This window comes from Neltuma alba, unplaced genomic scaffold, assembly GCF_004799145.2.
Source record: "Neltuma alba isolate B1F8T4 unplaced genomic scaffold, ASM479914v2 tig00007847_pilon, whole genome shotgun sequence".
Lineage (NCBI taxonomy): Eukaryota > Viridiplantae > Streptophyta > Magnoliopsida > Fabales > Fabaceae > Neltuma > Neltuma alba.
The window spans coordinates 31,746-54,280 of NW_021634881.1; the positions used below are offsets into that span (position 1 = coordinate 31,746).

At 35.9% G+C, this 22,535-nt stretch overlaps 3 protein-coding genes across 4 annotated transcripts; 2 read left to right on the forward strand and 1 right to left on the reverse strand.

The window, feature by feature from the left end:
- The first annotated feature begins 1,089 nt into the window (after positions 1-1,089).
- LOC114753312 (protein PHR1-LIKE 2-like) lies at positions 1,090-8,398 on the forward strand. 2 transcript variants are annotated; one of them, XM_028941989.1, is made up of 8 exons: positions 1,090-1,162; positions 3,872-3,969; positions 4,219-4,507; positions 6,510-6,586; positions 6,739-6,793; positions 7,062-7,134; positions 7,217-7,286; positions 7,562-8,398. In XM_028941989.1, the coding sequence occupies exons 3-8, from the start codon at positions 4,318-4,320 to the stop codon at positions 8,021-8,023; spliced, it is 927 nt and encodes a 308-aa protein (XP_028797822.1). In that variant the 5' UTR covers positions 1,090-1,162; positions 3,872-3,969; positions 4,219-4,317; the 3' UTR covers positions 8,024-8,398. The 2 variants fall into 2 exon arrangements, with proteins under 2 accessions (XP_028797822.1, XP_028797821.1); XM_028941988.1 differs by lacking the exons at positions 1,090-1,162; positions 3,872-3,969 and having other exon boundaries at positions 4,134-4,507.
- Positions 8,399-10,596: 2,198 nt separating this feature from the next.
- Positions 10,597-14,342, forward strand: LOC114753315 (NAC domain-containing protein 78-like). The gene is made up of 6 exons (XM_028941992.1): positions 10,597-10,925; positions 11,105-11,382; positions 11,699-11,896; positions 12,575-13,057; positions 13,132-13,246; positions 13,437-14,342. The coding sequence occupies exons 1-6, from the start codon at positions 10,760-10,762 to the stop codon at positions 13,844-13,846; spliced, it is 1,650 nt and encodes a 549-aa protein (XP_028797825.1). The 5' UTR covers positions 10,597-10,759; the 3' UTR covers positions 13,847-14,342.
- A 213-nt stretch (positions 14,343-14,555) lies between these two features.
- Positions 14,556-21,692, reverse strand: LOC114753316 (malate dehydrogenase [NADP], chloroplastic-like). Its single transcript, XM_028941993.1, is given in 15 exon segments — positions 14,556-14,843; positions 15,180-15,233; positions 15,668-15,736; positions 16,114-16,182; positions 16,841-16,963; positions 17,076-17,177; positions 17,450-17,524; positions 17,615-17,705; positions 17,805-17,875; positions 17,969-18,150; positions 18,862-18,946; positions 19,710-19,796; positions 21,126-21,216; positions 21,316-21,452; positions 21,455-21,692. Coding segments are annotated over 15 exon segments (1,320 nt in total). The 5' UTR covers positions 21,482-21,692; the 3' UTR covers positions 14,556-14,786.
- Between the last annotated feature and the right edge of the window lie 843 nt (positions 21,693-22,535).

Here is a 22,535-nt window from a genome sequence, read left to right on the forward strand (position 1 = left end):
TTCTTTAGAAATTCAAAACATTCATAACTCGCACAATACAAGGTTTCAACAATTAATTTGGTTGGTCTAGTGACATTCATAATTAGTGCTACTAGTTAATTGGGATGAAAACTAAAGTCTTGGTTTTTGTTTGATTTGATTTTCATAATATTTGATACCTGTTTTCAGCACTGTCTGTACTCTAATTTATCTATTTAAAGCAGAAGTGTGTCTTTGTTATCTAATTTTAGCATTTTAGCATTTTAGAATGATTTTTCAACATTTTAAATTTTAATATTGACATTTTTTTACTAATGAAACTAATAGTGTCAGGGTTTAGGGATTGAAAAATCATTTTATAAAATTAAGGGATTAAAATGAAATTTTGTATAAAATTCAAGAAGTAAGGTTATACTTTTTACATTTAATGTCTTTTCTTATTAAAAACAAAGACTTTCAAATTTAAAAGAGATTCCTTAAAAAATGTCAGTATCATAACTTGATTAAAATAAAATAATTTAAATGTAAGCTCAAATATTTAGGTCCTATTTGTTACGACATACTGGAGGGGTTGGCACTGGTGTTGGTAATGGGATGCTTATTTTCTCATGTTTGGTATGAAAACTGCGACAGTCCTGGGATTGATCCATACCACCTTTTATGGGATTGCTCCGGGCCACCACTCCCCCTTATATTAGGAAATCAGTCTTGGGATTGAACTTTCAGACCAAATTGCTTCTCATCCCATCATTCTCATCTCCCCCTCCTATCTTCTAATCCCCTTCACCCCCTGCCTGCGACATCTTTGCCGAAGCAACGTTCTTCCTCCTTCCTCTGAACCAGATCCGACCATCCACAACGACAGTGAAAGACGGCAAAACCCAGCAAGGATTTCAACGTGTTGCAGTACTCTTTCCCATTTGGTTCCTTGAATCGCTCCTTTTCAAGTTTCTGGCATTTGAATGGAATGATTCCGCTGAGGACGAACATGATTATGCTCCCTGACAGGGAGCTACCGGGGTCAAAGAAGATTACTCTGTTAGAGTCAATGAAGGTTTAGAGTGGGGTACTTGAATCTTGTGGTTGACCAACATAAGAGGAAGAGGGATACACTGTGCAATATAGAAACGAGGAAGAAGAATGACCATGGAATCTGGCGGGTGATTTGGAATCAAGTTTGCAGGTAGTATAATTTTTGTTATAATTTTATATTTTATCTTAATATGTTTTTTTAACAAATAATCAGTGTTAATATCCATTTTTTTGCTATGTTTGGATGGAGAGAAAATAAAAGAGAAAGGAAAACTAGAAAGGGAAACAAGGGGAGAAGTGGTTTTTTTTCTATTTGAATGAGGCAACAAAAGTAGGAGGAAAGAAAGGTTGGAAAAAAATGAGGTGGGTCTCACGTCTATTTTTTCCTAACTTTTCTCTTGATATATGAAGAGAAAATGAGAAGAAAACATATTTTTCTTCTCTACCCTTACATGTGTTTTTCCAGCAAAATAATATCTATTTATTTTTTTCTCATTTTTTAACTTTATTTATTATTATCAAGTCTTTCTTCTATGTTTGTTTTATTTAAAAATAAAATAATTAAAATTATAAAAATCCTTCTAAAATAAACTGAAATGAAAAACAAGTAGAATCGTTGTTTTTTTGTTTTTTTTAAACATTACATTACACAAAATGTTTTTTTCTTTTTTTACAAAATTATTTGATATTAAGATATAATAACATGATAATATATCTTTATCAAATAATTTGATTTTAAATTATATGATTATGTTAATGTAAATATGATTTTTCATTATGATATTTAATTTGATTTTAATCAAAATATATTTTGATATAACAAAAAGGGTATTTTAGTCATTCACATATTTATTCATTTTTTTCCTTTCTATTTTCTCTTGTCCATCTAAACATGAGAAGTGATAATATTTTCTCTCTAATTTCTTTTCTTTATTTTTTTTTTCTCATTTTCTTTCTTCTCAACTTTTCTTCCCATCCAAACAGAAAGTTTATGTTTTGACCAACGTATTAATATACCTATCATCAATATCTATTAATTCGATAATTATATACTATCTTTGGTCCTAATTATAAGAATTAGTTGACTAATTTGAAAAGATTAAGGAAATAAGTTAAGTTAGTTATTTGTAATAAATAGGTGTTGTTTTTTCTAAAATATTTTTACTAATCAAGTATATTAGTTAGAACTACCATTATTATAATGACTATCTGGAGAAAAAATATATAAATATGATAAACAAAATAAATTAATGTTTTATATTTATGATCAAAATAAAAATTAAACAAAACCTTACATTAAGTAGCGGAGGTAGTATTTAACACCCACACACAATTTATAAGTTTTGGTGTACCTAGAATTCCCTTCCTTTCTTTCCATAAGAAATAAATACCAACTTTTTCAATTAAAAGTAGATTAAGTAAATTACAAATTTTAAATATATATGTACAAATAAAAAAATTCTAGCAATATTCTTAATCTCTCTTTTGACAGATTTTTCTCTCCTAGTAATTCTTGTATGGGAAATAGAAAAGAATATTCCTTTCAGAAATATCATTAAAAGTATATATTTGAACTTTTTTTTTTTAATAAAGGGACCTAGTGTAATTTATTTTTAATAACTGTAATTTTTATTCAATTATAATGATATAGAAAAATTTTTAAAATAAAAATTATTTGTACATAGCAAAAGATAAATTACATATAAGTGAAGAAAATTTGCTGCCACTAAAAACAAGTTGTATCTACTGAAATTCAAAGTCCATTCAACCAATGATATTTTCAAACAGTTACTTTTAACTAATTTTTTCAGTTTTTTTCGCTTTTCAATAACAACAAATAAATAAAAAAGACAATAAATGCTTTAATTAACACAAAAGTATTTTTATGTTAAAAACATATTGCACTATTTTTTATTGAGTGAGAATACTCAAATCCTCATTAAATGGTAAGAAAATATATAAAAATCATTATACTACTACATAAATAATATATTTTAGGTTTTTTTTTAAATAACTTAGAGTATATCTAGAGCCGATAATACAAAAGCAGGCTCGGGTTGGCAAAATGCCAACCCTCTAAGGTGCAGTCTACTTTAGCTTGCACTTACTCGCGAGTTAACCCGCTTTTTTTTTCCTCTTCATATAATTCCTAATATATTATACAATATAATTAAAATATTTTGTTCCTCAAATTCTACATGAACAATTGAATATTGTCTTATTCATATTATTACATATGTAATTAAGTACTTTATATATTTGTGACTGTAGTTATATAAAAAACACTGTCCATCTTTTATTTTTCATTTATTTTTTGCATTACTATGCAAGCTTTTATAAGATTAAATAAACATGCGATGCTTATATATATACATAAAATATCTGCTTAATTAATTTGGATAAGAAAACTAGTTAAATTAATTATTTATAAAAAATATGTGTTATTTTTTTAAAAATATCTTCTTAAATTATAAATTAATCTTCACATTATTTTATTATATCCCATTACTCAAATTTAAGATTCCAAACTTAATTTTAACATTTCAAACTAAACCCAACACATACAATAGTAATAGTTTTTTATTAAAAAATAAAAAAATTAAGGCAGGCTGCCAAGGTGAGAATTACTTCAACTCGCACCGTTTTAGGCTCATACCGTAAACCCGTTTTTCCACATTTACTGTATATCTAGTCATCTTAAACTTAATACTAATTTCTGTTAAATTAGAAATATTAAAATTAATACTTTTTAAATAAGTGCGCCATTTGTTTTCTCAATCAATCAACATCGTTTTAATAATAGTACAGTTTACTTTATTTCATCAATTGAATTAAGAATAAATAGAACTCTGATATGCAGGCATTAATTGTCAGCCCTCAGAAAACGACCGATGGTGGAAAGTGGATACACGAAATAGAGCGGCAAAAGGATGAGTGAGAGGATGGCAATAATCGACTGTATGACTGCATCACTGATTTTTTTTATTTTGTAAAAAAAATTTCTTTTTCACAAATACGGCAGAAAGGGACAAAATCTCAGAAAAGCGTGACATTGCCAGCTCCATTCACTTGCTTTGCCTTTCTCATCATTTTCACTCTGCCATTCCCTCCGTCGCGTCAAAATCTTTCTGACGCTACTCTTTTCACTCACCCCATTTGCTCATTTTACCCTCACTCTCTCTCCTCTTCTGTTTCGTTCCGTTCCAGGTAATGGGGATGATTCTGGATCTGCTCCTTCGATTTATTTTCTGATTCATCAGTGTCCGGGACTGTCTCCATAGAAGAAGGAGTAGGAGGAAGAGTATTATGTTTTCGAGACTAATACATCCTCACGAAGGGACATTTGGTCAAGAAAATATGCAGGGTGGATTGAACCACAGTCACCTTGGAGACCCATGTCTTGTCCTGACTGCTGATCCCAAACCTCGACTTCGTTGGACTGCGGACCTTCACGAGCGATTTGTTGATGCCGTCACTCAGCTTGGAGGTGCCAGTAGTAAGTAATTTGTTCCTTAACCTTTTTGCCTTTTTCATTATAATCGTATTCCATTTATGCAAGCTTTATCTTGGCCGTGATGCACCAATTTCATGGATAGAAAAGATTGAGCAATGGTTTGGGTAATTTGCTATCTATAACGTGGGGATTTTTTAGGAATCTTCATCGTCATTTGTTAGTGATCACTTAGCTTCTGGGAGCTAGGAAAGATGGGGCTTTTCGTATCTCGTATAAACTCTATTGAAATAAGTGGAATTACTTATTCTCATTAGCTTTGGCTGGAATATTTGGAGTTGAAATACTTTGCTGTTTCTTTTAAGTTTTTCTAGTTAGTAATACCAATAAGTCTTCGTTAGCATGCTTGTGTTGAAAATGTCGGTTACTTCTTCCACCCTGACGAATAGAATTACTTAAAAGGGTTATGAGAAGGTGAAGAACATTACCTCTGTGGAGACTTGCTCCGCAATTTTATTTGACGGCTCAAAGGTAGGAACAGTTGGAGCCTGTTTTATCTGATTAAGGTCTGGAAGTGAATTATTGATGGGTAACGTAAGGCGATATCTAATGCACTGAGAAAGGTTACCAAGTTCTATACTTTTACATAGTTCTTGCATTGCATTGTATTTTTGCCTCACATTTATTGTTTCACCGATCATAGACGTAGAATACTTGTGCCTTTGTTGGCATGCAAACAAACATCTCAAATCATGTAAGAATTTTGGCTTAAAACTCTTTCAAGTGGAAGATGAGGGTTTAATGGCTTTTTCGAGGGATTTACAAACTTTGTTGAGATGAATTTTTCCTCCCTTTTTTAATTCACTTCAGCACTAATAAACAAGAAATTTTTGCATGAATTCATCACAGATTGGCAACTAAGCTTGCTCTCGGAATATTTAACCTGGTCTAGTTGTTAAGTCTCATAATAAAATCAAGCTTGACATATTTTATGCCTAGTAAGTTGAAATTTACGTTTCAATTGTTTGATTAAATGAAATCTGTTGGATTATTTCATGTGTGACTTGTGTCAGTGCAGATTTTTAACTAATTGTGTATGGTATCTGAAGAAGCTCAATATTTCCATATCACACCACATGACATTGGATTTTCTACAGTTCACATAGCTCCAATATTAAGCTCGATATTTCTATATCACACTACATCACATTGGATTTTCTACTGTTTACAGGGCTTCAATATTTTATTCGGACTTCTCTTTAAGTCTTGTATGATTAGTTTCATGAATTTTCCACTTCAGATGAAAGGATTTCGACTATGGATTTTTTTGGCATGTGTTCTAGTAAACCCGTCTAATTTTGCAGCCATTCTGTGAATAAAGATGAATTCCTTCTTGTTAATCCCCATTGGAAATCCAGAGCCCGCTTAAAAATGATGTCTTTAATTTGCATGCCAGTGCTCAACAGTAATCTTTTATAGATTGAGACGCCGCACAAAGAATTTCCTTATGATGGGTGCTTTATATGTTAGTACTGTTCTGAAACCGCTGCTGGATATGACAGGCAATTATATTTAGACCGGGCCTTCTAAAGTTTTTGGTTAAACCTGCTTTGATCGCGTAAAAGTTTTCATTGTTAAGTATAAAATTTGGCAGGAATAAGAAAGGCCGTACAGGAGCTTGCTCCATCAGAAACAATTCGGTGCATTTGGTTGGAACGTGTGACTTATATTTTCAAGTAGCAGTCTTTTTCTGTGAGACAAAGTGACAAAACCAACTGCCCCACCCCGGGTGCGGGGGCCCAAACAAAAAACCCCTATTCTCACTCTCAGCTGACAGTTGTTGTTTCATGGGACTTCGCTGGTTAAACTTTCACAGGGATTAAGAAGCTTTTTATTTCTATTGTTGATGTGGCACTTTTGCAATACATGCTTTCTTCTGCGTAGCTTGTTAAAAAGATTTCTCTCTCTCTCTCCGTTTTTTTTCCCCTTTTGTGTGGGTATTTCTGTCTTCAATAAAAACTTCTATTATCAAAATTGTCATCTGCAGAAGCTACACCAAAAGCAATCATGAGGACCATGAATGTCAAAGGTTTGACTCTTTATCATTTAAAGAGTCATCTTCAGGTGTGTTTCCCTGTTGTTCCTTTTTTTTTTGGGTGATAATTCCCTATTATTCTTTTGGTAATGGTATAAACTGTATAATTTCAAGTGAAAGTGAAATTTACATTCTTTTTTTTTTTAAATTTGTGTTTAAACTATTCTTTGCTGCTTTGCAGAAATACAGACTTGGCAAGCAATCAGGAAAAGATAGTGGGGAGGGATGCAAAGATGGTAGGTTTTCTTGCATCTCTCTCCAGTCTCCAATTATGCTAGAGTCATCTAATTTTTTGACATAAATTTTTAGAATCTTGCCTCTATCTGCTATAACATGATTAGAGTCTCTTTCTTGGTGCATCCGGAAGCCATCATCTGTCGGATACAAGGCTAAGTTTGCAATTAGAATTTGAGCTTATTAGTGTAGTAGTTGCTGAGTAACTGTATTTTGTAAATAGTCATGCTCAGAATAAACTTTAATTCATTTGTTGAAAAATTGTGGAAGGAATATCTGCTTCATATCTTTTAGAGAGCCCTGGTGACTCTGCTCCAAAGCTGCCAGCTTCTGATGCAAATGAGTAAGGATTTTCACGCTTTCGTGAAATCAAGCTTGCCTGAAAGTTTGAATAATTATTTACTCAGTTTCTATGTGATTTCTAGAGGTCACGAAGTCAAGGAAGCATTAAGGGCACAAATGGAAGTGCAAAGCAAACTGCACTTGCTAGTCGAGGTAAATGTCTTTAAAATTAAGAGAAGTAACAAAACTTGGAATGCAAAAATCAAAGAAGATTATTATCATTCATTTGTGACTGTGTTATCATTAGTCTCAATTGGTGGTTAGGATTTACCAGCGGTTGCTTGCTCTTCTGACTCTCGCCTAATATTCTTCCTCCCATCCAGTACATATCCATTGTACCTGTGTCAGTTTTTTTGTCAAGTGTATCTTTGCTCTTAAATCTCATAAATTTGTCCTGCTCACTACTTTAAAGCATTCTTGTGCTGTAGGCAGAGAAGCACTTGCAGATACGCCAGGATGCCGAGAGAAAATATATGGCCATGCTTGAGAGAGCCTGTAAGATGTTAGCTGATCAATTTATTGGTGCTACGGTAATAGACACGGACAACCAGAAATTTCAAGGCATGGGAAATAAAACATCAAAATCTTCTATGCTTGATCCCCTCGGCTTTTGCTCCTTACCATCAACTGAGGCGACTGGAGTGAATGTTCCGGAAGCACAGCCTAGTTTCCAGCAGCAGCGGGGTGACTGTTCCACTGAAAGCTGCTTGACATCACTTGAAAGCCTAGGAGGGTTGACTCTGGAAGGATCTCCAGGTGGAGCTAAAAAGAGGATGCTGAGCTTGGACTCAATGGTGGCGCCTCTGATCTGGAGTGAAGCCAATATGAGAACCCAAGGCATTCATCTAGCCCAAGTTAATCCTCATGGAATAACTAGGTATGGCATGTAGGGAAGGGAAGGTTGACCTATTAGTTCAAGCTACCGGGACACTCTGATGGACTGAATCCATATCCCTTGGCGTAGGGGTTGTTTAGATTTTATTGAAGTTGCGATTTTTGGTTTGTTGGATTGTTGGGACAGTGCAGATCATGCTGTGGTTAATCTGCCATGTGACACCGGCACCATCACAAAAAATCCAACGGTTGAAATCGTTTGTTTCAGGAATTTCAGACAACCCTGGTTTAGGGGATTTGTTTCCTTTCATATTGCGTAATTTAGGACCAGTTACCGAAACTCTGATCTTTGCCGTTCGAATTGATAACAGAGGCGGAACGAACTTTTCACGGTATATAAACTGAATCTATGTGGCTTCATTTGTCCAAAAGCTGGTACTTACTATTTATAATGGCGTTGGATTGCAGCATGCTGCGGCCGCTGCAAATAATCAGGGTGTGTTTAAGTGGGGTGCAGAGGTTGAAATAATCAGGGTTTTTTTAAACGGGCCTTTAGATTTGATTGAACTCATTTATTAAACAAGTTTTTCCGATATGTTAAATTCATTTCATTGAATGTTTCACTTCCCCAAGTAGTCAATGAAAAGTAAACAGTACACACGCACAAAATACAAGAGCATATTATGGTGAGCGTAAGGAAGGAAAAAATTTAATTAAGTGGACTTTATTAAATGCTTATTTACCATATTGCTCTCTGTGTGATTTTGTAATAATAAGGATTCATGAATAATTAAAGGATTAGGAGGAAGTATTTGTAGTGCTCTCCTTCTATTCAATGGTTTTTGACTCCCCTAACATTTTATGTCTCTCACTCCCACACATCTAGACATGGAGAGGAACATGTTTCCTTGGGATCAAAAGAGAGGACAGCCACAGCCTACTATAAATAGGCCCCGTTTGGTTCCAAAAAAATCTGGCAAAGGAAATGAAAAATGGGAATTTTCAAGTGGCGCGGATGTTTGGTTGAAAGAAGAGAAGGGAAAGGAAATTGTGGCTGGACAGTGATTTGCCTTTAGAGAGCTGAAAATGGGTTCCCACCAAAATGGGTGAGAACCAATTTTCAGTCGCACACTTGAAAAACCTGTTGACTCATTTACCTTTAAAAACTCAACTCTCTCTTGTCTCCTCTACCTTTCAACTCCATTTTTTTTTTCCTGTTTATCGGAATTTCAATCCAAATGAAACCCAAAGCCACAATAACCATTGAATAGCTGAAAGATTTTTTAAGAACGACACTCTGATGCATCCATCCCCTAAAGCTTCGCCTCGAAGGCCCTGAAGGATCATCCTGGTTTGACATGGAGAAAGCCAACGACCATGATATATAGTTCTCACCGACAAAGGCAAGCAGAGGAATGTGGATACAGGATTAAGGACTCGGCTCTCGACTTGCCTCTCAAACATGAAGCTCAATTGGAAACTTTACTTCCATGTGTCCCCTTATAGCAGGACTCTCCAAACTTGCAATACTTGGCTCATCCATTTGAACGCTCTAGAATTGTATGCGTCAGAGAAGGTCTTCTCTTGGTCCAGATTTGAAATTCTACTATGTGAAAAACAGAACATAACAGAGTATAGCACACATGGAATTTTGTGCGAAAGTTGCAAAATTTACTATAATTCTGTAGCATATTCGAATTGAGTTTTTTTTTCCTTAATATATTTTATTTATATTTTTTTATTTAATTTTTAATCATTTAATATGTAGAGTGATTTTTATATTTATGTTAAATATTCAAATTTATTTAAATGATAATTTATTGAATTTTTTTAATAATAATATTATCGTATAAGTTTAAAAAGTATTTTTTTTATTTCATAATATTATGTTCTTTCATTAGGGATGATATGGTAATATAACTCAATTTTCTCACTTCCTTTCATCCAACTAAATATAAAATTTTCATTAAACTCATTTTTAATTTTAGCGTCAACCAAACACTCACGGCTAGAAATTTTCCATTCTTTTCCTTTTAATGTTTTTTTTATTCATTTTCATTCCAATCAATCCTTTGAAAACGGATCCTAAATTTCTGAGATAGACAAAGATCCCACACTAATGCTCACAAGGACCATCAATAACATCTAAACCTAAAACTTGGAAACAATATCGTCATTTATTTTTTTTTAAACACTATATGGATCAATGACGTTACAAAGGTAGCCATGTTCACGTCAACAACTCTTTTTTAAACTAACAAGAACATAACGCTAAGTGTGTTTAAAAATTGGTTGGGCACAATATAATCAAATTAATAGAAAAATAGATGGAATTGCGTAGATTCCATCTCAAAAAGCCATGCATGTGGGCGTGGGTCATCCCTTTCGAATTTGAATGTCTGAAACTTGGTTGTTCATAAAATATGAAGAAAAGAAGCCAATGCAGATCACAAACTCCATTTTCTTCGTAGACAGATATTTACGCCTTGTGGCCTCAGCTCCCGGCTCACGTGGGTGGGTGTTGAGCTCAGACCCGAACCTACCTCTCTCACCCACCCAATTTGAAAATTAAACGAAAAACCTTTCCGTCCCATTTCCTTTCCGTTCTCCTCACACGGCATGCATAGTCCGTACTGCCTCTGGTCCAACCTGCCTTGTGCCTTCCTGGAACCTTCGTTTCTTTTCTCTCCCCCTCCTTTCCTTTCCTTCCCTTCCCCCTTACCTTTCCTCTTCGTAATATCAAACTTCTTCCTAATCCCCTCTCGGCAATTCATCTCGATTGCCTCCCTCTCATGGGTCCTGATTCTCCAACTTCCCTCGCTCCCGGCTTCCGATTCCACCCCACCGACGAAGAACTCGTTCGTTACTACCTCCGACGCAAGGTCTCCGGCAAATCCTTTCGCTTCGACCCTATCGCCGTTGTTGACATCTATAAATCCGAACCCTGGGACCTCCCATGTTAGCCCTCTTCTCTTCTTTCTCATTTCGAGGCTCGATTATGTATCCTTATTTTTCTAATAGCTATTCATTTCTATATGACTCCTCGTTTTTCTATACTGGCTTTTGCCCTTCCGAAGGTGATCATTTCTGAGCCTCTTTTCATTTTTTCCATTTTCCCCCTTGTGGTGGCGTTATAGGTCAGTCGAAGCTGAAAAGCAGGGACTTGGAGTGGTACTTCTTCAGTGCGCTGGACAAGAAGTATGGAAATGGGTCGAAGACGAATCGGGCCACTGAGAAAGGATACTGGAAGACTACAGGCAAGGATCGCCCAGTTCGTCACAGCTGTCGTAACGTCGGAATGAAGAAGACCCTCGTTTATCATAGTGGGCGGGCGCCGCGCGGTACCCGTACCAATTGGGTCATGCACGAGTACAGATTGGCTGATGAAGAATTGGCAAAAGCCGGAATACCACAGGTGGCTTGTTATCTGTTTCGCCTATGTTTACATAGTTCATTTCTTCTTTGATACACACACACACACACACACATATTGAACTAAATTAGGTCCTGTAGCTTTAATCCCCAACCTTAAAATTACTATAAGTTAGCTTTTCTGGAATTCTGACCATTTAGTCTGTTAATTTTAGGGAATAACTCGTGGCATCAGAAATTCTTAAAGGAATGAAACTAAATGAGTATAATAATTCCGATCCAAATTATCATCTTACCCTACATTTATGTAAGGTTCATTATATACCGATGCTAAATAGTTTTCCTTCTGGGCGGTGAAGGATGCGTTCGTACTCTGTAGGATTTTCCAGAAGAGTGGTACTGGTCCAAAGAATGGGGAGCAGTATGGTGCCCCCTTTCTAGAGGAGGAATGGGAAGATGATGATGTTGCTGTGGCTTCACTCCCCGGAGATGAGGCCGCAGCTGATGAAATAATGGTTCGTGAAAATGCTTTTGTTGAAACGGATGATCTTGACCAGGTCTGTTCTCTATTTCAAGCATGTTGTTACTGTGTGGAAAAGTCCTTTGGTTGCCTGCTGGGAGAAGTTTCCCTGCCTATCAGTTGGAAATATAATTGTAAATACATTCATTTTTTGGCGTCTGATTTATGTCTACTACTGTTTTAGTTTTTATATACCCTTCCTACCAGTAAGAGATATCTTCATGTATCCGTCTCAACATCAATATGGCATATAACGCGTAATGATTTTAATTTTTCTGAGGTTACAGGACTATGTCAGTCTCTGTAAGCTTTTGACTCTGATGTTGTATTTCCTATATCTTATCATTGCTGCCGCAGTTTAGATAACTCGTCTTAAATCTTGTATTGCCTAAATTACTAAATCTATTTCGTTTATTGTATATATATGGAAAACTATTCTGTAACTTATATTATCTTACTGTAGCTGCTAAGTAAGTAATTAGCTGGCTCATCTAACACTTTTTCTCATAAATATTAATGCATATTGAGATACATTGAGTGTGAATTATACTAACTCGACTATCTAGGGAGCAAGCCATTTGTTATATTTATATCCTTTTTATTTTTAATAGAATATCTGTCATTGCTTATGCTTCTTCAACGTGTCTCCTTCTTTAAAGTTAGCTTGCTCGCATGATAAATTTCTCTAATTTTGGAAATTGCTTTGTATTACCAGTACCTTGATACGGGTGTGGCATCTGAAGGTGCTGGCCATGCTTTAAACGTCCATCATGGGGAGTGCAGCAGTTATCCTGAGGGTTCCCAAGAATTGATTGAAGATCAAAAGCCCTTGGTAGGAACTGCTCAAACTTCTGAGGCTCGAGATGACTTTTTATTGAATAAGCCTGCGCAATATGCTTCAGTTAGCAGTCCAGTGATAGATGGCATCAAGGCTGAAGCAAGTCACGAAGGATATATCTTGAGTCACAATCGTACATTTGATGGGAGATGCTTGGATGCCACTGGGGGGTCTTTCCTGGAAACCGATGATCTGGTGAATCCTGCTGAGGCAAATCCTGCTGATACTGATGTACTAGAAGAGTATCTTGTGTACTTTAATGACGGTGATGATATTTCCCAGTATATCTCTTTCGATTCTCCTGAGTTGGCAGGGAGTGAAAACCCTGATGCTGACCAAAGATCACCTTTAACGCCACCGGTAAGGGCATTAGATTATTAGAGGCCTCTCATTTTCATGATAACATTATATTAAACCCTTATGCTTGTTTACAGAATGTGGGCAGAGAATCTAAGGATACTCTCATGGCAAGTAAAATTGATGCGGAAGCCCATTCCAGCGAAGAGGCTTCTTTGAAGCAGCATCTAGAGGCATCAAATTTGGTTTCAGGTGAGAAACTAGTTGGCCTAGAACTCCTAACGTCCAGTTATTTTTCTTGTGCATGCGTGCCTGTAAATCACAAAATAATGAGAACTTGTAAACTGATAGTTTATCCCTATTGTTTCAGTTTTATTACTTTTATATTTCTCTTTTGAACTTGTAGTAATATGGGGCAGCTATTCTGTACTTTGTTTGGCAGGAAATACACACCCATTTATGAAGCAGGCCAATCACTTGTTGGGCAGTACTGCTGCTTCCCCTGCATTTACTTCAGAGTTCCTGCCTAAAGAAATTGCGCTTCGTCTTCATTCCACGGGTGAATGTTCCAATTCAGCTGATGTAACTGCAGGTATGATCAGAATAACAGACTTCAGTGTAACAGGCAACAGGATGAACTGGATGCGGGGCAAAAATGGAGAGTTCAGTTTTGTAATCTCATCTTGCTTTTGGCCTGCTGTTAACTCTGTTGATTTAGTGCCCATTTCTGGTTTACTCTCTGGGAAGTCTGCATTTGTAGTATCACACGGCTGGATTTACTTAGTCTTCTTTTCAGTGCTGATTCTTTCACTGAGTTTCAAGATTGGAAGTTTCATGTATGCCAGTAAATGATAATCCGAAGGCTTGTCATGATACGAGGGACTGTACGCAGCCAAGCGAGCTCTGGTGCTTATGTGTGTTTTCCTGTTGGAGGACCAGGATTAGGAATGACGCAACCTGTAGATTTGTCTGCTTCAAATATAGGAAGAACAATTTGAGACACGAACGACAAAAAATCAGAATTCTTGCGAAAGATCGAATTCTTTGTATCTTCTAAAGTATTATTAGCTCTTTTCACCGGGAAAATCATTAGCTCTTGGTAAAATTAAAATTTAAAAAGTATAAAGGTAAGTACAGAAGATCTAATATTAACCTTGGAAGTACATGCAATAACTTTGTCTTATATATACTGTTACGCGGTGCTCCTATGATATCTATTTGTTCACTGTAATTCGTACAGCTTATATGCATTTTAAACTTCGCCAGACTTTATGCTGTAGATTTGATAAACTTGAACTGTATCTTTATCTTGTATATGCATTTCAAATTTGGCTCCTGCTCTTACAGACATCCTGACTTAGCTCCTTTAAATCCATCTATTTGAATGACATCTAAGGTCTCTGTTGCAATCATGCATTCTCCCAAGAGTATTTAATTTGCTAGCTGTTATGATTCAGAAAACTTGTGTTTATGAAGTCTCGAGAGAGACTGATGTTGAGCTGTGCTAGATGTAAAATACTTGTGGGCATGAATTTGAAACAAGACCAGACCAGAGCCGACAAACATGAACAAGACAATCGTTGTTACGACTTGCGAAGAGCTCCAGCCTCCGAGGCCATGGGGATAGGTTTCAGATTAAGTTTCCATAATGTCGTCAAAATGAATTACAAAAGTCATACTCATTATTCATAAACCTATACTTTAAATAGCCCATCCGCCTTTATTCTGCATCACTTTGTGTGAACCTGTTCTCAATATCTGTAACGACCTTCAGGCCCTCCTTACTATTTAGTTACATCTCTCCTGGCAGCATGGTATCACCACCAGGCAGATCGCAGACAGCAATTCCCTGTTCCCACAAAAGAAAATGTTCAGACGACGCCATACAACAAGAGGCTTCATCTATATATGTTAGTGTTTAAATGCCATTTAATTTGGCATTTCTTCTTTAATCCTCACTATATTAGATAAAATATGGGTGCTTCATTCGAACACATAAAATAGACAGATATGTAAGCATTCTTGGAAGCTTGGTTGGTCCAAAACCATGGAAGGATAGCCACTCCATCTTGAAAACCATTTAAGCATATTTGTTAACTTCAAGCAGGATATATAGGATCTACTTTTAAACTGTTCACATGTTAATAATATTTGCACTACTAGAGATGTTGATACGGTGTCTTACCTCGCCCGTTAGGTGAGCCACACATCTCTTCTCAGCCAGCAACTCAGCTTCCGTCTGCAAAATTCAAGGTTCATTACACGGATAAGGCAAAAATGTACGAAGTGACGCATGAGCCACTATATTAATAATAGTTTGCCACGTTGAATGGTTCCTTCCACAGCCAAATTTTAAATAATTAGGGCACACCTGATCATTAAAAATTTGTTATTGTAACCAAATGGTTTGAAAAGATTTAATGCATTGAAGCTATTATGTGAACTGAGCTCCAAATTTCAATCTTTGAATGTTGAATGTCATCTTAATCCTGACATTAGCCCCAGATTACTATACACTGTTGATCAAGTAGACACTTAAAACTACAAAAAGGGAAATCAATTCCAAATCAAACCACATCGGATGAGCTACCGCTCATCTTTTTTCTTAAGATAACTAGATTATAAGCCTTATGTTTCAAACTAAGTCTGAAATAAATAAAATTAGATGTATACCTTAGCTATTCGCTGCCGAAGATAGTCATCAAATATGACATCCTTGACAAGCTCATAATCACCATCTCCCTAAAGGATGACAAGAACGCATAAGAAGCAATGTAATTCAAGCATCTGTCAGGGAAAATTACACCGTAGGACCCATATGTTACAATATTTTGGTTAACAGGCCTCGGAAATCATGATTATTTTCAAAGCCAAACTTACTAGACTTCCAACCAGATTTGATCTCAGGCTTAGACAAATGACTACTAGATTTTAGAAAAATAGTTTTGAACAACTTTGTAATGAATCCAGCAAAACTGATAATAAATTCAATAAAAACCCGGAAGTGACTTTTGTCCTTGAAACTAATTAGGATTTGTGAGGTCCTCTTATCTAGACATGTTAACATCTGAGTCCTTAGATGTAATTTTCCCAAGAAGTAATGTCACACAGAGACTCACTTTTGATCGGCATGGCATACTGAAAACAATATCTTCGGCTATACCATAAGGATTTCCGTTGGTATACACCTGGTTTTGCATTTGCACATTGTGAGATTAGAGTACAAGGGATGACACATAGAGTACAAGATTACGTGCAAATCATGGTTTGCATGCACTTTCAATGTTTCAGGGGGCACTACATATAACTCCCGGGGACAGCAGCCTCCGGTATACAAACTTTAACACAACACTTTATCACAGAAAGTGAAAATATTACATGTTAGTTGAAATTAATTTCTCAGAAACTGGGAATTTGAATTGCAGGCTACAATATCATGATTCATGAGGAAGAAACTGGAGAAGAGACACTAGATTACGTGGTCGTCATGTGACTTTTTTAAACGTTAGGTCTAACTGATACATAACATATTTTGTTGACAGCTTAGAAGTTGTGTTATGTTTCAAAATTTGTATACCAAAGTTCTGATTAGGCTACATTTGAAGAGGGTTATTCTTAGTTTGCTCAAAGTGTCAGTCATATGACTTCTGGTAAGAGCACTTACGAGACATGTTCATTTTGGAGTCAAGCACATTAAAAAAATTCATCCTGGCTGAAATTTTCAAGATGGTTGTTTGTAATGTTATTTGAATTCCATAAACAACCAGGAATTATAATAATGTATGCTTCACTTCTCAGTTATCCGTGTCAATTTTCTCCAGTGTCATTTAACTAAGAGTGACTTACGCCAGATGAAAACCAATCACCCTCAGGAGTAGGAATGGTTAAAGACCGTATGGCATCAACAACTGACACAGCAGTTGATGCAGCTGATGATCTTCCCCACTTTTGAATAAGCAAGCCACCTCTCTGCCAACCAAGAGACTTACTTGTCAGCTATTGCCAATAAGACCAAAAAGTAGTGTGGATTATGCATCATTTTCACATGTAGCTAAAAAATCAAGCGCATTACAAGTTTTACCTTTTGAACATTTTCAGTGAATTCATTCTCTAACCACTTATGGTCCTTAATCACTTCTTTAACAGGCAAAGAATCGATTCTGGCATTTAAGAAGTCGGGGACCTGTGTGTTATGTAACACCGTGTCATGAAAGAACATGAAGAAGATTCTATTCATGAGCAATAAAACTCAAGGCAATATAATTTTTGGTCCTTAGATTTTATTCCCAGAAAACACAGTTCCGGAGAGATTCCAAATTTCCAGTTGTCAATACACCTGGGAATCGAAACAGGCAAACATACATAGATTCGGAAGTATGCATGGACTGAATTGGATAGGGATAAAGATAGAAGGACCAAAAAGTACATCTCCTCAAGAAAGAATTCTTCAATGACCTGAGTAGTTGAGTGGTTGCCCCATATGGTCATATTTGAAACTTTATCGTAGAAGACACCAGCTTTCAAAGCAAGCTGTGCAAATAATTGAGCAAAGACAAAAAAACTAATAAGTATTTCTTTCACTGCAATATGAATCAAGTGGAGTTCATAAACTCTGTTTACCTGACATTTAGCTCTATTCTCATCTAAGCGAGTCAGAGCATGAAAATTCTTAGCAGGAATATTAGGAGCATTTTTTAAGCATATCAATGCACTGCATGAAAACACACAAACACATATACATCAGTATTAAAAGGCCTAACATGCCCCAAGTTTGAACACAAAACACAAAGAAAAATAAACTTTCACTCACTTCGTATTGCAAGGGTTGCCTACAACTATAACTTTGACATTGCGTGAGGCCACAGCATTCAGCGCCTTTCCCTATGGTCCAAATAAAAGATTTCAGGTCAGTACTGTTGACTATCGTCCAGCTGACAGTAGTTAGACAAGGACCTATGTCTGATACCACTTTACCTGTTCCGCAAAGATCTGTCCATTTATGTCTAATAAGTCAGCTCGCTCCATTCCAGGACCTCGAGGCTTTGCACCAATTAACAAGGCCCAATCTGCTTCTTGGAACACCTCATACGGATCAATCCCAATGCTCACCTCTCTCAGCAAAGGAAACAATGAGTCCTCCAGCTCCATCGCAACTCCTATATGTTGAATTAGGAAATAAAAATTAAAACACGTTAACATTATTTAATCATCAACCAACATCAAGAACAGCTTTATTTCAGTAGGCGGCATAGGTGAATAATGTTGTCCTCACGTAGAGGAAACTACTGCAGCAAGATTGATATTGACCTGCAAATTTAAGTTTGTTTCTGGAAAGTATCAAGAATTTTATTTTATTCTGTTGTTCAATGTAACCATGAAATAAACTACTCATAATGGCAAATTGAAACGTTTCCACTTGATCAAGCAATAATTGGAAGCATTTATTCTCCATTTTAACATTTAAAATGCCATCTTTCTCTCGGCTGCATATTCAGCCAGGTCCTAGGCAGAACACCATGACATACTCGTTCAGTTTATAGTTAAAGTCTGAAAGACATGCATTAACAGAAGGTGCCAGAGCACTAAATGTGTACAGTTGCAGAGCTTCTCATAACCAAAACCGAAAGTCAATTGTCTTCTTGTAATTAAACGTGGTCTTCTTACTAACTTCACAAGGGATATCTCTCATGAACAACAGATTACGTGGTTGACTACCTTGATTTAACCCCAAATTTTGAGACCACAGATTATTAGAAGCTGGGGGAGGATTTCAGGTAAGCTTTACCTGTCCTTTTGGCAAAAGATGGTGCACTTGTTTATTCTAACTGAAAGTAAATCCAATGTTATTATATTTTTAAGAGGCTAACCTTCAAGAGCTTGGAATGATCTTTCAGATCCCAATAATTTCAGAGCGATAGGTTGGTCAGGACCAAATACCTCACCAGATGCAAGCTGACATAATAAACCAAGTCAAATACCAAAGGAAACATGATAGATTGCGTGACTGAAATTATAAAGCAGGAAGTATCTAACTAATTTGGAGGGAAAAGCTACCCAAGTATATGAAAATGAAATAATAATTTGCAATATCACCCAGGACAGGAGTACTTAACACTTCAGACTCCTCAGTATGAATTACGTGGTCTGTAACAGTCCAAATTTAATTGGCTACAAGCTTCCCAGCAAAAATACAAGAATTTAGTGCATCCAGCATATCTTCAAGATAGATAAATCAAACTCAAAGGGATGCATATCAAACCATATTTTTAATGTTATAAGGCCATGTTACCAAGCTGAAGGGAGAGAGAATTGAAATCATGAAAATAGCAATGCACTTTTGTTCCCATGTCTATAATATTGTTGTTTAGGAAGGGCAAAAGGGTCATGTTCCATTCACTTCTCTTTCCCTTTTCCCTACCATACCCATCAAACTGTACAGCAAACATAGCCTAAGTTTCTGTCTCTTGATTGCCGAAAATGCTAAGTAGCTAAAGCCAGGACAAAAGAGGTTGATGTAGCAACGCTTTAATCAATTAGCGGAAGGGGAATATATCATATGGGCTATAGTTCATCCCTTCCCTATGATAGGAAACTCGCAATCTGAAGCCACTAGCAGGAAAGTGAAAAATAACAGAATATGGATAAGACAACATAAACTGAAATACTAATCTGCTTCAGTCACGTAATTGTAGATTTAGATCTGAGATACGTATACCTTGAAAAGAAGATGATTAGCAATCATCCCAGCAGCACCTGAGACTGCAATGTTCATTAGTTTCTTCCAGGATTTTGTCTCTGCTTCCTGTAAACACCCAGGCCAATTGATTAAAACTAACCCACATAAACAGAAAAAACTCAAATGCTACACACGTATGCACACAAACTGATAAATAATCTTCCCAATATGAACACCCAGGCCAATTGATTAAAACTAACCCACATAAACAGTGAAAAAACTCAAATGCTACACACGTATGCACACAAACTGATAAATAATCTTCCCAATATGATATCAGTTGTTGATATTGCAGTTTTTTCGTGACTGCACAATAATTTAAATATTTCAATAAGATAGCAGTATAAATGCATAATTCCATAGACAATATGATGGTTGAATCACTCATAATGTTCCTGATGTAGGCCTCAGATGATTTTGAGCAAGAAATTTAGATATCAGGAGATAGTATATACATATATTGATACTTGTTGAATTCGCTCATTAACTTGGCCATTACCAGTGAACTCCAATTAAATCAAAAGATTTAAGAGTCCGGACGATAAAGAACAGATGGTAGTCTTGCTACACTAAGCAGATCCACTTAGCATTGAGTTGATATCAAGCATATCCACTTAGCATTGAGTTCATGTCAAGTTAAAAATATGGAGATAATTTTAAAAAGAAGAACTACTATTAGCCTGCTTGTGCTATGAAATGTTTCCTCATTTCAATTTAACTAGTAAGATAAAAATCTGGTATAAACGAAAAGGCAAAAACTAATTGTCAAGATATATCTTAAGAATCTTATTGTTTTTACTGGAGTCACCAACACAAAAAATTAATGAGGACACGTATAAACAAAAGTCAAGCATCTGATTCTACACATACAAAAGAGAAAGTTACAAACATCTGAATACATCACACTTCCGAAAAGCAGAGAAGATGTATGGATAAGGACAAAGATGCTCCAACCCGTACCATGGGAATTATGCATCATTATGCACATAATGGGAAACAAAAGGAACGCCATCAAAACCTTAAAACAGGCAGTTATTGCTCCATAAGTCAAACAAACACCATAGTAAAACCCACAAACCAATCAGTACCAAGAAAGAGCATACTTACAGAATCATGGACTAGAAAAACACGAATACTGACACAAATACGACACACAATGCAATACAAATAGTCCATGCGACTTTGTCTTCAAACTGTTGCTTCATAGAGCATTTATAAAACCCAGATTGTGGGTTCAAGAACATTTATTGCAACATAGTTACATGGACAAAATCTAAGAAGCAACGCAAGAAACAACAAATATGTAGTGTCTAAATGCAATCTGGAGTCAGAAAATTCTATCTTTTTCTTTAGTAAGCACCGGTGCTTATTGCTGAACGAAAGAAGGGTACTTACAGCCTTCAAATCATAGGTAAGGCAGAAAACACCATAGCAATCAGGCTTACTCTTGGGGTCTTGGGTTTGCACCGCTGGCGCTTGAACTTCACTGGGCAGAAAGAGAAGACAAAAAATTGAAAAAATACTCATATTCATTGAGTTGAATTTGTTAAATAAACAGAGGTGGGGGGAGAGATAAGGAGCTTACTTTGGAGCAATAGAGCAAGATATCCTGGCATTTTGGGTTCTATTAAGAGTTCGGAAAGTACAGTGGTATGGTTTGGTGAGACTGAGACGTTTCGATAGAATTGAGAGCTGGGAAGAAGAGCGAAGATGGTTATGGTGTTAGAGGGTTTGAACTCTGCCACGGCCATGGCAGCAGAGAGAGAGGGGCACAGAATTTCAGATAAGAAAGAAAAGGTTTATCTATGCACCACCGATAAAGAAGCTCAAGAAGAGCTTCTCCTTACGGAAGAAAGTAAAGGACGCTTGTCTTGACAGAGAGTGCCTGTTTCAGGGTGCAGACGTTGGAGAAGTAAGCAGTGAGCAAAGGGAAAGGAAGGAGATGGAGGGGGGAGACAGGAACAGGATGGTTTGAAATATTGGTGTGAGGCTACGGAAATGACACGTCAAGAGTCAATGTACAGTAAACATAATCCACAAAACGTCGTTTCAAGGTTTGGATTTACATGCAATGACGGATTATGGAGTGAGCGGACTTATAAATCACAAATTGTTTGTTTTCTGAGTGGTCACCGGCCTGTGCGCGTCATGAATATATTCATATCGCAACATGGATTCAATTTGCTAGGCCTTCTTTTAGTTTCCTCAGAATCTCTCCATTATTTGGCAGATTCTCTTGGCCTTTCACGAAGATTCTTTTTATAAAAAAAAAAAGGGAAAAAAGAATATTGTTTTAATATTGAGACAATAGTTAAGGAAGATATTTCAACCTGAGCTTGTGAAATTTATCTCTTTAATTTTTAAGAATATCAAATAGATTTTTGTTTAAATGTTAATATTATTTCTTAAGATTAAAATATCAAAAGTAAAAAGGGCGTAATCATTCAATCAAAATTATCGCAAGTAGCAAATTAAAAACTTTTGTTCATTTCCCACATATTTTCTTAAAATTATATCAAAACCTCCTACAAAACAATTTATATCTTACAGGAAAATATATCTAATGATCATGCTAATAAGTATATTTGACCAGACTCGATCATTCCTTGCAGTAATATTCAAGAAAATAAGTATATACTACCTCTGGTGCTTAATATAAAAAGTTAATTGACTAATTTGAGTAGATTAAGAAAACTAATTAAATTAGTTATTTGTAACAAATATATTTTTTCTTTCCTAAAATATCCTTGATAATCAAGTATATTGGCAAGGATTTTCGTTATTACAAGGACTATCTTGGAAAAA

Bases quoted from the DNA above. Each gene is read 5' to 3' on its own strand.
- LOC114753312 (XM_028941989.1), top strand. From the start codon at position 4,318: ATGTTTTCGAGACTAATACATCCTCACGAAGGGACATTTGGTCAAGAA. The intron at 6,587-6,738 runs GTGTGTTTCCCT...GCTGCTTTGCAG, and splicing joins ATTTAAAGAGTCATCTTCAG to AAATACAGACTTGGCAAGCA. The intron at 7,135-7,216 runs GTAAGGATTTTC...TGTGATTTCTAG, and splicing joins CCAGCTTCTGATGCAAATGA to AGGTCACGAAGTCAAGGAAG.
- LOC114753315 (XM_028941992.1), top strand. From the start codon at position 10,760: ATGGGTCCTGATTCTCCAACTTCCCTCGCTCCCGGCTTCCGATTCCAC. The intron at 10,926-11,104 runs GTTAGCCCTCTT...GTGGCGTTATAG, and splicing joins CGAACCCTGGGACCTCCCAT to GTCAGTCGAAGCTGAAAAGC. The intron at 11,897-12,574 runs GTCTGTTCTCTA...TTGTATTACCAG, and splicing joins AAACGGATGATCTTGACCAG to TACCTTGATACGGGTGTGGC.